The 17686-nt window shown below is 33.1% G+C and overlaps 1 protein-coding gene and 1 pseudogene across 1 annotated transcript; one reads left to right on the plus strand and one right to left on the minus strand.

Moving 5' to 3' along the window:
• Positions 1-2090: 2090 nt before the first annotated feature.
• LOC131601332 (receptor-like protein 7) lies at positions 2091-5636 on the minus strand. The gene has a single exon (XM_058873114.1). The coding sequence runs from the start codon at positions 5540-5542 to the stop codon at positions 2213-2215; it is 3330 nt and encodes a 1109-aa protein (XP_058729097.1). The 5' UTR covers positions 5543-5636; the 3' UTR covers positions 2091-2212.
• A 7766-nt stretch (positions 5637-13402) lies between these two features.
• Positions 13403-17233, plus strand: LOC131604211 (receptor-like protein 7; annotated as a pseudogene).
• The last annotated feature ends 453 nt before the right edge of the window (positions 17234-17686 follow it).

The following is a 17686-nucleotide window of genomic DNA, read 5'->3' on the forward strand; positions in this document are numbered from 1 at the left end:
ACGTTAACTCTAAAAACCTTTCTCAATAGACTTCAATCACCACTTTTATGACCTTTCCACTTCAACCATATATGCTCTAACCAACAACGACTTTTGCTTTCCCTATAACTTCCTTGAGTTCGGACATATCCTTTAATAAATCGCTAGAAAATCACATTCAATGTTAAACCAAATTAGTTCCTAAAAATACATATGTGGTCTAGTTACATCTTTCCCCGCCGACATCGATGATGCTTGTGAATAAATTGTTAATGCAAATGACGATGTTTTGGAGCTTGTGGACGAGATTGTGGATGAGTTTCATAGGGTTCAAAAGGAGCAAGATATGTAAGAAGGAGAAGACATGTTTTTCAAATTTAAGAATGGGAAGAAAATGGTTGGTTATTTGGGTGATTAAGTGACTGGAAAGAAATAGAAATTTTTGTTTCATGTAGACACTCTTAGGAAACTTCAGTATCGTTATAACATTGTGTTGATAACTCAAATCAACCTTTTGAACATGTTTTGTTAAAAAATATGTTAACATAATTTGTTTGTATTTGAGATGAATTTTCTGGGTCTGAGATAAGTGTGATGATGAAGATGGTGAAGGAGAAGAGGGGAGAAGATGAGTTTATATAAAAAATATTATGTGTTGACAATTTATATTTATATACAGTAGATTATCAATTTTTCAGCCGTCTGATTTTTTTATAAAAGATCAAATTGTTAAAATTAAAAAAAAATAACAAAGTCTTTGGTGGACACTCAATAAAATTGTCTCCCCTAAGATAATTAAAGTTAAAAGTTTACAAAATTGACTATGTTGGCTAATGGTATTGTTTTTAAGGACTAAAAAGTAACACTTATTAAATAAACGACAAGGTGAAATCTTAAATTAAGTTAAGGGACCACGACGCTAATTAGGGCTTTTAAGAAATATAGATGGTAGGAAATTGATAGTCTATTGAATGTAACAATGAACTGTCAACTCATAGTATTTTTTTATATAGTTCCATCTTTTTCCCTCTCCTCATTCATCATCTTCATCATCACATCATCAATATTTATCTGAAGTTCAGAAAAAGGAACATAAGCAAATGAAAAATTATTATAAATTGCAATGAAAGAGATTATTATTTTAAAATATTGTCCCATCCAAACAAGTTAGTATATTTTTTACATAAAATTCTCTTTAATAATGACATATATTTCACGGTCAAGTGACTTAAATCTCTAAAAGATTTTGCCTATATACATCACATAAAAGTACATATATGTTACTGAAAATGCTCTCAGAGAAGCGTCTTTGATATCATTTATATATGTTAAAATTAAACAATTTTTTGTGATTGATTAAAGGTATATTACCAAATTTTTGTGATGGGTAGAGAAATTTTATATATATATATATATATATATATATATATATATATATATATATATATATATATATATATATATATATATATATATATATATATATATATATATATATATATATATATATATATATATATATATATTGTGTTAATTTTGAAGGATAGTAGATTTTAGTGGTATCTTACATTATTCTTTATCTTGGATGTTTAATATTATTGATTTTAAACCTTTTTTTTCTTAAATAAAAAAAGAAATCAGAACTATTCTCCTGAAGATGTAAAAAAACAAAATTGCTGCTAAACCATCCTTCTTGAGTATAATTCCTAACATCCATTAAGCTTCGCCATACCAATCATTCTATCGAGATTGTTGCTATGCAGGATTTGGAGAGTTCCCTCTCTCATTAGAACACGTTTTGGAATGAACGATGCATCTTACAATTCTATATATTTCAATGTGCGATCGTTGTAATAGCAAGGTACATGTTCATATCTTCGAATGCAATTATGAATCAAAGTAATTACAAATTACAGTAGCAGAAGATGAGTGAAAATGTATGCAAAAAAACTACCTGAATTCCAATGAGCTAGGTTCAGAAGGAATCACTTTGCTGCAATTAGAGGTGAGTTTTATTTAACCGAAAGAAGATGAAATTTGTTAACTGTCATTAACCTTCTGATGTGAGTTTAAGTTATAATGTGTTTCTCTGTATGCAATCTATATAGATGGTAGATTTGTAAATCTGATATCTCTATGATAGTAGCAATCTATATAGATGTTTTGGAAACTACTGCTAGAAGTGCAAAACCCAAAAAATAGAAGAGAACAAATTGTTGAAGCTACAACACAATCAGTACCTCCACCTCAAAACTCTATACCTCTTTCCTTCATGTTGTTCATATTCAAAATCAAGTTGTGGGATGATCCTGTAAAGCATCCCGTCTACATGTTTCGAATACCACAACCTCCATTTCTTCCAGCATATAAGGGGGACGATGAAAATTCCAAACCCGAATATAGCTCCCAACTCCACACTTAGGAAATTCCAAACAATTGAACTCTCGTTTTCAGAATCAGACGGTGGCGACCCCTGCACTCCATTGTCGCTGCAATTGTTGGTCAGTGGATGACCACACAACCCTTCATTCCCTTCAAAGGAATCTGCATTAAATGTTTGGATTTGAGTAGTCAAAGGAATTTGCCCCTCTAAGTGGTTGAACGAGAGGTTTAGGTATTCGATGAAAGATAAACTTGAAAGCTCTTGAGGAATCTCTCCGTTGAAGAAGTTGTTTGACAAGTCCATAGACTCGAGATTCTTCAAGTTTCCCACAGATGATGGTATATGACCTGTAAGTGCATTATGTGACAAGTTTAGAGCATGAAGTGCTTTGAATTGCATTAGCTCATCAGGTATTGGCCCCTTCAAATAGTTTTTTGACATATCCACATAAGTGAAGGCCATTTGAATTTTGACCAGCTTCATCTGCCGACCCTTGTTGACAACAAAAACTGAATCCTGATAACGCTGAAGATCCACTGTATTAGAATCAACGAACCCTTGGTCAAGGATAGATCGAGACATGTTTGCTACAAGTTTAACCAATCTCATTTGGAGATATTTGCTAAAATGTGGTAACACAGCCTTTAAACTCAAGGGATCATAGTCATCGGTGATTTCAAAAAACAAATGGCCAGATTCTGGCCCAAGTATGCCTTCATCGCGCATCATTGCCTTCCAGTTGCTTAACAGTGTTCCTGATATCATTCCACTAAAGTTATTGGATGCTAGATCGACAATATGAAGCATCTCCCAATCACCATTGCTATTTGAGCACCTGATAGACCCGTGGAGCTTATTAGACCTTAAAACCATGATCCTAAGGGTGGAAATGTTGCTCAAGAAACATGGAAATCGGTCGGTTAAAGCATTCATTCCAAGGTTTAGGACTTGTAGTTTTGTGCAATTGACCAAAGATCCAGGTATGGCGCCTTCCAAAAGATTGTCATTTAGGTCCAAATATCTAAGTGCACATGAGTTTCTGAATATAGTATCAGGGATATGTCCTCGAAGCTTGTTCACTCCGAAATTCAACATCCTAAGGCTGCTACTCAGTTTTGCAAAACACTTGGGAATTGTCCCATCAAATTTGTTGTAGGAAAGATCTAGCAAACGAAGAGTTGAAGAATTGCAAAAGGATTCATGGATTTCTCCCGTAAAACTATTATTTGAAAGAAACAATATTTGTATGAAGGGGAGATAGTTTCCAATGTCCAGCGGTATAGAGCTCAACCTGTTGCTTGAGTAGTCCAAATACGTTACGTACTTTGGAATGCAAGAAATAGGCCCTTGCAGTTGGTTAAAACTAAGATCAACCTCAAAAAGGTTTGAATTTAAGTTCCAAATACTTTCTTCAAAGTTAGTGAGAGAGTTCTTGGAAAGATTCAAGGTAATGAGTGACTCAAGTTGCCAAATCCAAGTAGGTATTGGTCCTTCAATCTCGTTGCGAGATAAGTCAAGCGTCAGTAATATGGACCGTTTTTTCAAAAAACTTGGAAACCTACTTAACTTACAAGAAGCCAACATAACAACTCTAATCTCAGGAAAGGCTGACAAATCATGATCTTCTTTAAAGTTGTCAACAACGGTCAAATTGTTATGTGAGAGACCTATTGTGGATAAATTATTTAGCTTACGAATGACGTCCAAGTATATTGTGCCATTAAACTTGTTGGCAGAAAGTTGAATGACACGAAGTGTTCTAAGGTTAAACACAGAGGCTGGAATATGTCCTTGTAAGTTATTGCTATCCAAATCAAGCATCTCTAAAACCGGAGAGGATGCACTATCCAATTCACCCAAGTGACCATCGAGCTGATTAAATGGAAGCTTTATTTCTCGCAAACATGGGAGCTTAAGTAGAGACGAGGGGATATTTCCTTTGAAAGAATTGAATCCTAAATCAATGCTGACAAGATTCTTGAGGCTCTCAAAATGGCTGGATGGTAAATCCCCGCTCAAATGATTGTGAAATAATGATAGATATGTGAGGTTTTTGGTTTTATTGAAAGAAGGGAGTGGACCTGTGAGGTTATTGGAGGACATGTCTAGATAAAAAAGTTGGGTGAGTTCTGACATTGAGCTTGGAAGTGTTCCATTGAATTGACAGGAAGATAGATCAATGGTTGATAACTTCTTTAGATTTGAGATAGTATTTGGAATTGGTCCTGAGAAATTTGTAATGGAAAGATTCAAGTAGCGAAGTGATGCAACTGGTGGGAAGTCTGGCAAAGAACCATGAAGATTTTGATTGTCTGATATGTCAATGACCTCTAGTGTGTGTATTTTGAAAATGTCTTTTGGGAAAAAACCATTCAAACCACAACTACTGAGATGTAGGATGGTTAAATTGGAGAAATTTGTGAAGGAATCCGGTACTATGCTGGACAAATTGTTGTGGCTCAATTTTAGAATAGAGAGCGAGTGAAGCTTAGCTAATGAAGAATCAATAGGTCCAGAGAGATTGCATGATGACATACTCAAAACACGGAGCCTTTTCAATGAAGATAAGGCACGACCCCATTCGTCTCCGCTGGCTGATATTGCTACACCATCTAGATACAATTCTGTGATATCTATGAGGTTTTGCATAAGCATTGCTATATTTGGCTTCTCAAGCTTTAAGCTGTGATTTGAGGTAATTGAAGAAGACAGATCAAGAGTCACCAACCTTGTGAGGTTAGAAATTTCTTTTGGGACCTGTCCTTCGAAGCCAGCATTTGACAAGTTTAGATACCTCAAATTCTGCAGTTGATGCAGCTCTTGAGGAATCACGGAATGGAAGTTATTGAAAGCCAAATTCAGACTTTCTAGATAGTGCAGGTTGAAAAGAGCACTTGAGTCATTAAGTCCTTCCGAGATAAACTCATGGCTAAGATCAAGGGCTGTAACATATCCGTCTTGGCATGTAACTCCATGCCATTGGCAACAATCATCATCACTTTGGTTCCAATGAACTAGCTTTGAAGATTTTGAGGAATTGAATATCAGGTTGTTTTTCAAATGGAGCAACAAGGAGTGCTGATGGCCTAGACAGTGGCCATTCACCACAAAACTGTTAGTGCTGGAATTTATTAAGGTGATTGGTATAATGAAAAGCCAAAAGATTATGTATGGTCTCATAGTGAATTATGAGTAGTAGCCTTTTGTGTGGAATGGATTGAGAATGATGAAGTGGTGCTATGTTAATAACTTATATTTTTCTCCTTTTATAGGCTTCTTGTAAGAACCAGTCTCACACGTAATCAAGTTTTGAAGTCTTGTTCTCATTGTGACATGTATTTTCAACAAGTCAATATTGCTCTTAAAAGTATATGCACTCTCATACATCCTAATCAAGTAAATTAGCTCTTCATCTTTTTATTTTATTAGAGAGTCAAACATATAATGTATTTTAACCGGCAAAAATATGAAATCATATAACTAAACCAATGAAAAGAAATTCCTTAGGATCCGTTTGGTTTGGGGATTTTAGAGGGGAGGAAAAGGAATATTTTAAGTTAAATATGTTTGGTTCAATTTTTTATGAGAGAAGAAGAGAGGATTAAAGATAATCGAATTTTTTTCTCGAATAATTTTTTGTTTCTTTCAAATGAGAGGAATTTGGAAAGGAGGGGAGGGAGAGGAATTATGATAAAATCTATTTTTATTATATTGACAAAATTACTCTCACTTTTTAATTAAAATTCTAAATTATTTTTAATATATATTATACGTTAACTTATGTCGCCTTATTGGAATTCCTCCATTCTTTATAGCAATTCTATTAAATAGTATGTTGGTATCCTGTAAGTTAGCGTGTTTTTGTTTTTCATTCTTAATTTGGATTTATTTTGATAATAGCCCTTGAATGTTAAATTTTTTGGGTTTTAGTCCTTCATATTAAAATTCGCACAAAACCAACAGATTTTAAATCCATAAGAAAACTCGCAGAAAAATCCATAAAAAACCTGAGATTTTCCCGCGAGTTACAAATTTAGGGACTAAGATCAAAAAATTTTAACATTCGAAAACTATTTTAAAAATAAAAAAAATCCAGATTAAGAACTTAAAAATAAAACACGCTAATTTATAAGGACTAGGGATGACAACGGTCGGGTCGGGTGTGAGTTTCACACAACCTAAATCCGCACCTGAAATTATCATCCGAACTCAAACTCAAAGGCTATTCAAATGGCAAAATAACACCCACACCCGTATCTGTTGGGTTCGAGTTTTTCCACCAAAATCCAAACCCGCGACAAAATACTTAGAATATATTTTTCCTACAACTATATTATATAATATGTGTATTATATTATATTATATTATATTATATTATATTATATTATATTATATTATATTATATTATATTATATTATATTATATGTATATTATATTATATTATATTATATTATATTATATTATATTATATGTATATTATATATTATATATATAATTCATAATATATATATATATGTATAAAAATATATATATATATATATATATATATATATTTATATTATATATATAATATATATATATATATATATATATATATTTATATTATATATATAATATATATATATATATATATATATATATATATTATATATTTATATATTATATATTTATATATTATATATAGGCTTAAATAGTCTTTAAGTTCCTGTAAGTTGGCGTGTTTTTGATTTTCGTCCATGTATTTTATTTTTCTTGGAAATGGTCCCTGACTATTAAAATCCTTTTAGTTTTTGTCCTTAAAAATAAAATCCGCAGGAAAATTCGAAGGAAAACCTGCGGATTTTCCTGCAAAATTTTACTTTAAGGACTAAAATCAAATGAAATTTAGCATTTGAGGACTTTATCCAGAAAAATAAAATTACAGGGATGAAAAAAAAACATGCAAACTTACAGGTGTGTCATGTCAATGGGGCAGGGTGGGGGATACATTCCCATCACAATCCCCGCCCTCGAATTTATTCCTCATCCCCATTTCGGGTCCCCGCTACGGGGGGATTTTGTCTCCCATCCCCATCCCCGCGGATCTCCACGGGTCCCCACGGATTCCCATGGTTCATGCAGAGATCTATAAACATGTGTTGTGAAAAACGATGTCAAGAACAAAATATAATAGGAATTAGGGAAGATAAGAAGAACAAAATATAAACATGTGTTGAGTGCAACGGTTCCAAACTCTCGTGAGTGTGAAATTTTGACAGTTCAAACCATCGCAAATCGTTTTACAAATCCTATAATTCATTTGGTAATGGTTTAAAAGGATACATATTATTAAATTGTATACTTTTTATTTGTAGTAATATTTTTTTTCTTTTACTTTATATTTTTAGTAATAACTTTTTTTTTGTTTAAACGTAATATTTCTTTAACATTTTATTTTATTTTCTATAACTTTTTAATAGAATAAAATTTCGATCACAAAATTCTAATATCAAATAAGCATTATAATGCTTAAAAAAATGAGTTTCATAATTATAATGTCATATGTCACAATAAACTGAAAACATATCAAATCATAATCTTATAATTATAAGTATCTTAATGTCAAAAAAAGGTGCAAGATCCATATTTATAATGTCATATAATACATAGGAGAGTTTATAATCTAATTAAGGAGAGTTTATAATTTATAATTGTGGGTAGCCTCAGCTACTTGACTATTACTCGCCCTGGCATAGCTTTTTCTGTTCAACAAGTAAGTCAATTCATGCATTCTCCTCGCCATCTTCACTTGGCCGCGGTTCATCGTATAATCTGTTACTTGAAGGGAGGCTATCATCGTGGTTTATTCTTCCCTACTGGATTTTCTCCTAAATTGAGTGCTTATAGTGATGCTGATTGGGCATGGTATCCTGATACTCGACGATCTGTCACCGGTTGGTGCTTTCATCTTCGGAGCCTTAAACCAAGTCATTGTTGATCCAAACAAGCTCAATACAAATAGCTTTCACTTTATAGCCCCATGGATGAGCTAGTAGTCTAATCGGTTGCCTACGTGTTTGGCGTGTTCGTCTCGATCCTCGATCCCATCATAACTTTGAAGCTTGAGAGGTTTCTATAGCAACCTCAAAATTCTTCTGTCGAGGATGCAAGCAAACAACGGGATTTCGTTTCCTCTCTAGGGCTAGAGCATCTTCTTCATACCTCTCCCTCATGCGAGGACGACAAAACTTCGGGAAAGTGTGGATATCGTCTCCCCTTCACGAACGAGGGAAAGAGTATGATGCCTTCGAGAGTGGTGCCGATTTGGCGACATTGGAGATTCCCTTTCTAGCATCACTGCTCGATAGGTGGCTTATAGCACAACACTATTCTTTATATTAATATGTTATAAGCTCTCTTCAATTCTAAATAGCCTTTCAGCCAGGAGCTGTGAAATATGTTGTTGTACCAGGTTGTAGACATTTTTCAACAGATATATGGAACTCTGCACTGTGTGGTTAGCCTACAATAACTAAAGGTTTAGGAGCGTTTCTTGTTTGAGAATCACATGTTGTAGTTGAGGTATGTGCGAAGGCTCGCCTTGGTGAAATTGTTGCGCGGATCGGAGGAAATGAAGAGTTTGGAATACTCCATGGCCCGCTCTAGGTTAAATCATCCATTATTGGAGGAAGAGGAAGTGGATCTTTGGCAGTTTCAGTAGCAGCGGGGACAACGACCTATCGTTGAATGATGGAGCGAGTTGCTTTGGATGCCACCATAGTATATGGAAAAAAATTAAAATTTGAAGAAAGTGGTCGGGAAATGGAGATCTATTTTTAACAGAGGATATTTGAACGTCTAATGGAGGAGTTATGAATATGGAAATGTGCGAGAATCAAACTTCGATTGCCACAGACGGTGTTAATGTTCTGTAGTGGAACCAAAATTGATCAGTGAGTGGAAAAGTAAAGCTTAATGCAGTGGACTTGAGTATCTGGTGCAGTGGAGTGGAGGCTGACCTACAAGGTTAGCCCTGCAACGTTCAAATCGGCTAGAAATGGAACGGAACGTGTAAGTGAAAATAGATTTGAATACTTGAAAAATGACATGTCTCCCCTCTTAAATAGGAGAACGGTTAACAACGATAAGTATATAGTGAGGCGTGGGTCATAGTTAATCATCAAATTGATCTGGACGATCAACAAAACTTCAATAAACAGACTAGTATGGGTCATAAGAAGAAAAGGTATCCATATCTTGTGCGCTCTACTGCCTCTAATGTATTATTGAACCTTTCGCATTTGGCCTCGCGAATAGCTCAAGACAACATTATTAATAATTATATCTTAAAGAGTATAATTAAGAAATGTGTATTTTTTGAAAAGATCAATAATATAAGACAAAAGAATAAAAATATATACCATTTTCGAGTGTACTTCACATGTTATAAACTACTAGGTCGGTCTTGTAAACTTGAACTTATTTGTATAGAATAGACAACTCGAGACCAGCCGATCGCCAGTTTTTAGTGAACATATTAGGGGAAAAAAAAGTCAGTGAATGCTTTTCCACCACAAATGAAATGTTTTGCTTTTTGGTCACATTTGAAGCCATTAAAGATCTTACCTTAATTTTCACGGGATTAAGAAGACCTTCGAGCACGTAATAAAACCTATTTTATTATGTCTTTCTTTTGAATTATAGTATTAGATTGTCAAATTAAAAACAATTTATTTACAATTTCTAATATAAATGCTTATTAAAATAAACGTATTTCACATGAGTTATTTTTATAAGAAAAATAAAATAAATTTAAATTATATATATATATATATATATATATATATATATATATATATATATATATATATATATATATATATATATATATATATATATATTTTATAAGTTTTTTTACATAATATATTTTTAAAAAATTATAAAATATAATAAATTATTTCGATAAAGCCTAATAAACAGTGTTATTAAAAAAATATAATTAATAAATAATATTTATTTTATCAAAAATAAATTGAGAATATAACTGAAAGATAAAAATTATAATTGTATTGAAAACTAAAAGAAACATTTCTGATAAATAATTTTATTGGTTATAACACTTACTTTGATATTAGGGATAAAAATAGGTTTTGTCGAGCTAGACTGTTAAGTCTGAGTCTGACATGCTAAAAATTTCAAAGCTTAAGTTTGGTTTGTGATCTATCATAGGTTTATTTTGACAATTTCACTTGTCACCCTCCAAATTATACCTGGAAATTTCAAATTTTCTGGTAAAAAAAATTTGGTAAAATCTCCCGGAAGTTTCAAAATTACTGGTAAAATCTTACGGAAATTTTGAAATTTATGAAAAAAAATCTACTGGAAATTTTAAAAAATTTGGTAAAATCTCCCGGAAATTTTAAAATTTCTGGTAAAAATCTCACTTTTTAAAAAATATTTGGTATGTGCTTGAAATTTCCGATATTGCCCAGGAGATTTCAATTTTTTGGTGAAAACTTTAAACAAGGTTATTTTGGTCTTTTCATACACTTTGAAGGGTGCCATGTATAAGTGTGGGGGTGGCAGGTTAAATATTTGCTTATTTGTAGACACGAGTCTAGCCATTTAGAATGTTGGACTGACCTATTAGTCTACATAAAGCCTATTTTATATTGATTAATTGTAAATCAGTAATTCAACTAATGTTTAAATAGACTAACAAATTAAAAGATCAACGAGATTAAACACTTATTTGCATTGACTTATTCAAATTTACATATTAACATAAGTTTTGTTATACTGTTTGTTTGAAAGAAATTATGAAAACAAATATAACATAGTTCATGAGATTTTTTCAACTTATTTTCGTAAGTTTATCAAAATAACTAAACTTTACTTTAGTACTTTAATTCAAAAATTAAATACAATAAAATAATAATAAAAAACATTTATATTTATTTAAATAGGTTGGTCTGATAGGATTAAAAAGTTTTTATGGCTTGTGGCATAGCTTTTTTTAATTAAATAGGCTTATAAAAAAATCTGTACCTTTTCTAAAAAAAATCACAAAATTCTATCATCGGTCTTGCTTTATTCCAGACTCACGATGCGATCCTAGTGGTGGTGGATAGACTATCCAAGGTTATTCATTAGACTCGATATTTTTTTAATAAAGGAAATTAATTAAATAAAGGGTTAATTGTAACTTTGGTCCCTCAAGAAAATTATGTAGACCAATTGTTTAACATGAAGAGTGTTTTTATCCAAGTCAATGTTACCATTTTAACACTTGATAATGTTTCTTGTGCGCCAATTTTTTTAAAGAATCATTCTGATGAAAGTCATATTAGATTAGAACCCCAACTTCTGTCAGCAAATTTGAATAAGCTTTCGTAATAATTTTATCAATGCTCATGTCAAACAAGTGCTTCATCCCATGCCAAATAAGTAATGTGTACTTGCATTTAAGAAATAAGTGGTCTGTTATTTCCACATCATGATTACAGAGACAGTACCTCAAAACGTTCTCCTTCGAATCAGGTAATCTTCTATTGCAATAACAATTTGCATTAGTTTCCAAGTCACTAATGACTTAGCAGGTGGTATGTTGGGATGTCAAATAAATTGTGTCTAAGAAGACTCGACGCGATCTCTCTTTATACAATTTGTAGGAATCTTTAAAAGATAGATCAACATTTGTAAATCATGTCTAAATGGGTTTATCAGTTGTAGTATTATCAAACAACGAGTTAATCTTCAAAATGTCTTCAACAATTTGAGGAGCCAAAATGAATAAGCCATGAGGAATGTTCCAATTAATGTCTTGGATAATTGAATTGATTTTAACCGTTTGTATAAATTGAATATCCACTTATAATCCTAGATGTAAATTAATGTTCTTCCATTTACCAACTTGTCATCTAATATGTTCCTCTATAAAAGAAAAGGAATGTTTAGTGCCAAGTCATATTGAAGAAGAAATATAATGCATGATTGCTTTTTTGTGCCTGAAGTAGATACTAATAAGAATATAAGACTATTGATTATTGATAGTCAACAACTTCCAAGAAAGAGATAAACAACCAACTTTGTTTATTGTCTCAATATCCCTCAAACCAAGACCACTTCTAATGCAAGAATCTATAGTTCATTAAGAAGATTGATTGACCATTCATAAATCCTAAGACTATACAGAAGCATGCTTTGTATGATCGACTAGGCCAATTCAACCCTACCCATCCTAGAAAGAAAGTGTTTCATAAAGCTAGCTTGGCCAATACTCTATTTGTTATGATTTAAAGATGATGAGTTTTAGGCTTGTCTTTGAATATAGGAACTCCTGGACAGTTAAATGGTTTATGTCCCACAATGACTCCGAGCATATATGTAATATATGTAATGTGCCTCAACCTAGATCCAGAAGTATCTCTACTATAAAATTATCATTTTATAGATGTTTTTTAATATGAAATGAATAATTATATGTGATATTTTTAGACAAAGAGGCAATTCATATGTATTGAAAATAATGATTCATCGTCAAGTGGGAGGAAGTAACCTTGGAAACATGCACACTGAATGTTTGAAACATTTCGCAAAGCAGACCCAACACACGACTCTAGTCCTGAAGAAGTTGGGCTATGTTTTAAAAATTAAAGGAAGTCTTGATGTCACTTTAATAGATCTTATGGGTAGGTGTAATTTCTCAAAAATTTAAGGACTATTGTTGGGAAGAGAATTTAATAAACTAAAAACAAAGATAATAAATATATAAAGATGAAAACATTTTTTACTCAACCTAAATGAGAATGCATAGCCCAATATGAGACCAAGTCTTATGTAACTCCAAAAAAAAAAAAAAAGACAGGACATAAATTTGTTCGGTCCCATCAAAACTTAATTACGTGTGAAATAGGGTTGAATAATCATATCAATATTTAGCATGTTGCTGGTTGCATGCAATCTAATAATCTATAAAAAGAGAAAAAGGTACGTTACTAACATAACACTACTTCATCATTCTCAAGTCATTAGACACACATAGGCTGCTCTTAATTCACTATGAGAGCACACATAATCTTTTGGCTTTTCATTATACCATTCAGCTTAATAAATTCTAGCACTAACAATTTTGTGGTGAATGGCCACTGTCTCAGCCATCAGTATTCCTTGTTGCTCCATTTGAAAAACAACCTGACATTCAACCCCACAAAATCCTCAAAGCTAGTTCATTGGAACCAAAGTGATGATGATTGTTGCAAATGGCATGGAGTAACATGCAAAGAAGGATATGTTACAGCCCTTGATCTTAGTCATGAGTCTATCTCACAAGGACTTAATGACTCAAGTGCTCTTTTCAGCCTGCACTATCTGGAGACTCTGAATTTGGCTTTCAATAACTTTCATGCTGTGATTCCATCAGAATTGCTTAAACTGCAGAATTTGAGGTTTCTAAACTTGTCAAATACCGGCTTTGAAGGACAGGTCCCAAAAGAAGTTTCTCAACTCACAAGGTTGGTTACTCTTGATTTGTCTTCTTCAGTTACCTCAAATCACAGCTTAAAACTTGAGAAGCCAAATATAGCAATGCTTATGCAAAACCTCACAGATATCACAGAATTGTATCTAGATGGTGTAGCAATATCAGCCAGCGGAGACGAATGGGGACATGCCTTATCTTCACTGGAAAGGCTCCGTGTTTTGAGTATGTCATCATGCAATCTCTCTGGACCTGTTAATTCTTCACTAGTGAAGCTTCAGTCGCTCTCTGTTCTAAATTTGAGCCACAACAACTTGTCAAGCATAGTGCCAGATTCCTTTGCAAATTTCTCCAATTTAACCATCCTACATCTCAGTAGTTGTGGTTTGAATGGTTTTTTCCCAAAAGATATCTTCAAAATACACACATTAGAGGTCATTGACATATCAGACAATCAAAATCTTGATGGTTCTTTGCCAGACTTCCCACCGCTTGCATCTCTTCACTACTTGAATCTCGCCAATACAAATTTCTCAGGACCACTTCCAAATACTATCTCAAACTTGAAGCAGTTATCAACCATTGATCTATCTTACTGCCAATTTAACGGAACACTTCCGAGTTCAATGTCAGAACTCACCCAACTTGTTTATCTAGGCATGTCTTCCAATAACCTCACAGGTCCACTCCCTTCTTTCAATATATCCAAGAACCTCACTTATCTATCCTTATTTCTCAATCATTTGAGCGGGGATTTGCCGTCAAGCCACTTCGAAGGCCTTACGAACCTTGTCAGCATTAATTTAGGCTTCAATTCTTTCAAAGGGAACATGCCCATGTCTCTACTTAACCTCCTGTATTTGCGAGAACTAAAACTTCCCTTTAATCATCTCGGTGGTCTCTTAGGTGAATTTAATAGTGCATCATCTCCTGCATTGGAGATACTTGATTTAGGAAGCAATAACTTTGAAGGGAATATTCCTATCTCAGTCTTTAACCTTACAACACTTCGTGTCATTCAACTTTTTTCCAACAAGTTCAATGGTACAATACAATTGGATGTCATTCAAAGACTACACAATTTAACTACACTAGGCCTCTCACATAACAATTTGTCGATTGATGACAACATCAGAGATGATCATGAGTGGTCACCTTTCCCGGAGATAAGATTTGTTTCCTTGGCTTTCTGCAAGTTAAAGGCAATCCCAAGTTTCTTGAGAAATCAGTCCACATTGATATATCTTGACCTATCCGGAAACGAGATTGAAGGATCAATACCTAACTGGATATGGAAACTTGAATCTATCAATAACTTGAATCTTTCTCAAAATTATTTGACTAATTTTGAAGAAAGAATTTGGAACGTAAGTTCTAACCTTTTTGTGGTTGATCTTAGTTCTAACAGACTCCAAGGGCCTATTACATTCATCCCGGAGTACGGAATTCATTTGGACTACTCAAGCAACATGTTGACCTCTATCGTGCGACCAGACATCGGAAACTATCTCCCTTTCATACAAATATTGATTCTTTCAAACAATAGTTTTAAGGGAGAAATCGATGAATCTCTTTGCAATGCTTCAACTCTTAACATGCTAGATCTTTCCTACAACAAATTCGATGGGACGATTCCCAAATGTTTTGCAACACTGAGTAACAAACTCAGGATGTTGAACCTTGGAGGTAACAAACTCCGAGGTCATATCCCTGATACTATATTCCCAAATTCTTGTGCACTAAGATATTTGGGTCTAAATGACAATTTCTTGGAGGGGGCATACAAAAAACTTTGGTCAATTGCAATCAACTAGAAGTCCTAAACCTTGGAAATGATGCTTTAAGTGACAGATTTCCATGTTTCTTGGGCAATATTTCCACCTTGAGAGTCGTGGTTTTAAGGTCTAATAAGCTCCAGGGGTCTATCGGGTGCCCAAATAGCACAGGTGATTGGGAGATGCTTCATATTGTCGATCTATCATCCAATAAGTTTATTGGAATGTTACCGGGAACACTGTTAAACAGTTGGAAGGCAATGATGCGTGATGAAGGCGCATTTGGGCCAGAATTTGGCCATTTGTTTTCTACAATCATTGATAACAACAATCCTCCTGTGAGTTTTAAGGCCGTGTTACCACTTATGAACAAATATCTGGAAATGAAATTTGTTAAACTTGTTGGAAACGTCTCCCGCTCTATTCTTGACGAGGGATTTGCTGCTTTCATTTCATTGGACCTTTCTCGTTATCAAGATTCGGTTATTCTTGTCTACAAAGGTCAGCAGATTCGGTTATTCTTGTCAAAATAACAATCCTTTGGATTGTATATGTTAATCTGGTTGAACCTAGTGATAAGCCTAATATAACTACTTTGTATATATACAATAAATTTGCAGCTAGTAAAGAAAATTAGCTGCAGATCAGTTGTGGATTAGTTTTCATATTTGTCATAACATATGACTGAAAATTATGAAGCAAAATATTTTCTAACTAATCCGCAACTAATAATAAAATGTTGTTCAAAACTTTTATGTTTCCTAACTATATGGCTTAAGATGTTGCTGCAACAATTTCACAGTAAAACTACAAGATGCACTAATATTTCTACACTCAGCTTATTTGTCCTATGAATTAACATGTTTTGTAAATATTGAGTAACATATTGGTGTATTTAGGCTGGATTGAAACAGGTTGAGGGTTCATTGGGTCCAAATCTCGGGTTCAAGTGAGTCTAAGAATTCAACTGCTACCCCTAAAATTAAATCAGGCACTCCCACGTATTGATAAAAATGCTTTGTTATTATTTACCTTCAAAAAATTTACATTTTTAAAAAAAAATTCACTATAGACATACAGTAAAATCTAAATTCCGTTATCCTAAATGAAATTTTCGGTATTCATTTTCATATTCTTATAGAAAATAGTGTAAATCTCAAAATTTTCAGAGACGATTTATTGGAAATTTTAAAAATTAGATGTTGTTCTACAAAACCAAAGAATCATATCGAAAATTTTTGAAATTTTTAGATAGTAACAAAATCTTCCAAAAATTTTAGATTTTTCGGTATGCCGAAAATTTTGAATATATTTGAAATTTCGAGTGTCACTGTAGATAATTTTTTTTACTTGTGTAGTCCAGAAACAACAACTTCTTCTATGAATTTCTATACAGATTTTACAGAGTTCTTCACCACAAATGTCGTATGTTTTCTCGGCAACAAATGCAATTTTTAATTATTTTTCCGTCTTTTTGAAATTGATAGTTTAATATTTATATGTTGTAATTGACATATATTTAAGTCTCGATCTGAAGTTTTAGCATGGGCACAAACTACTAGTAAACGACATGATATTACTGTTGTCATTTTTCATTCTGATTATGCTAATGGATGTCATGGAGGAAGGATAAATTGATTATGGGTTATGAAATAGGAGGAAATTACAAAAGAAGGAAACACATCTGAAAACAATAATTCCTCAAAATGCACTTATAATATGAAAGTTAAACGTCCTTTTAGGCTGAGATTTGTTCCAAGTGGTATCGGTTAGAAGGTGATGGTTAGGTGCGAGATGCACAATCATAAACTATTTGAGGATTTGGAAGGTCATGACATATTGGGCCATCTAAAATATCATGAAAGAAAGTTTGTGAATGACATGACAAAGTACAATATAGCTCAAAGGTACATAGTTACTGCTTTGAATGACAAAGATCCAGAAAACCTCACGAGTGTTACCTAGGTGTATAAAGCTAGAGCCACACACATAATGGGAAAGAGAGATACATTGACAAAAATGTAGATGTTGAGCCTTATTCATAAAGAGAAATACATGTGTTGGACTAGAAATAGGGACAACTCAGATGTT

This window comes from Vicia villosa, linkage group LG5, assembly GCF_029867415.1.
Source record: "Vicia villosa cultivar HV-30 ecotype Madison, WI linkage group LG5, Vvil1.0, whole genome shotgun sequence".
In the NCBI taxonomy this organism is placed as follows: Eukaryota; Viridiplantae; Streptophyta; class Magnoliopsida; order Fabales; family Fabaceae; genus Vicia; species Vicia villosa.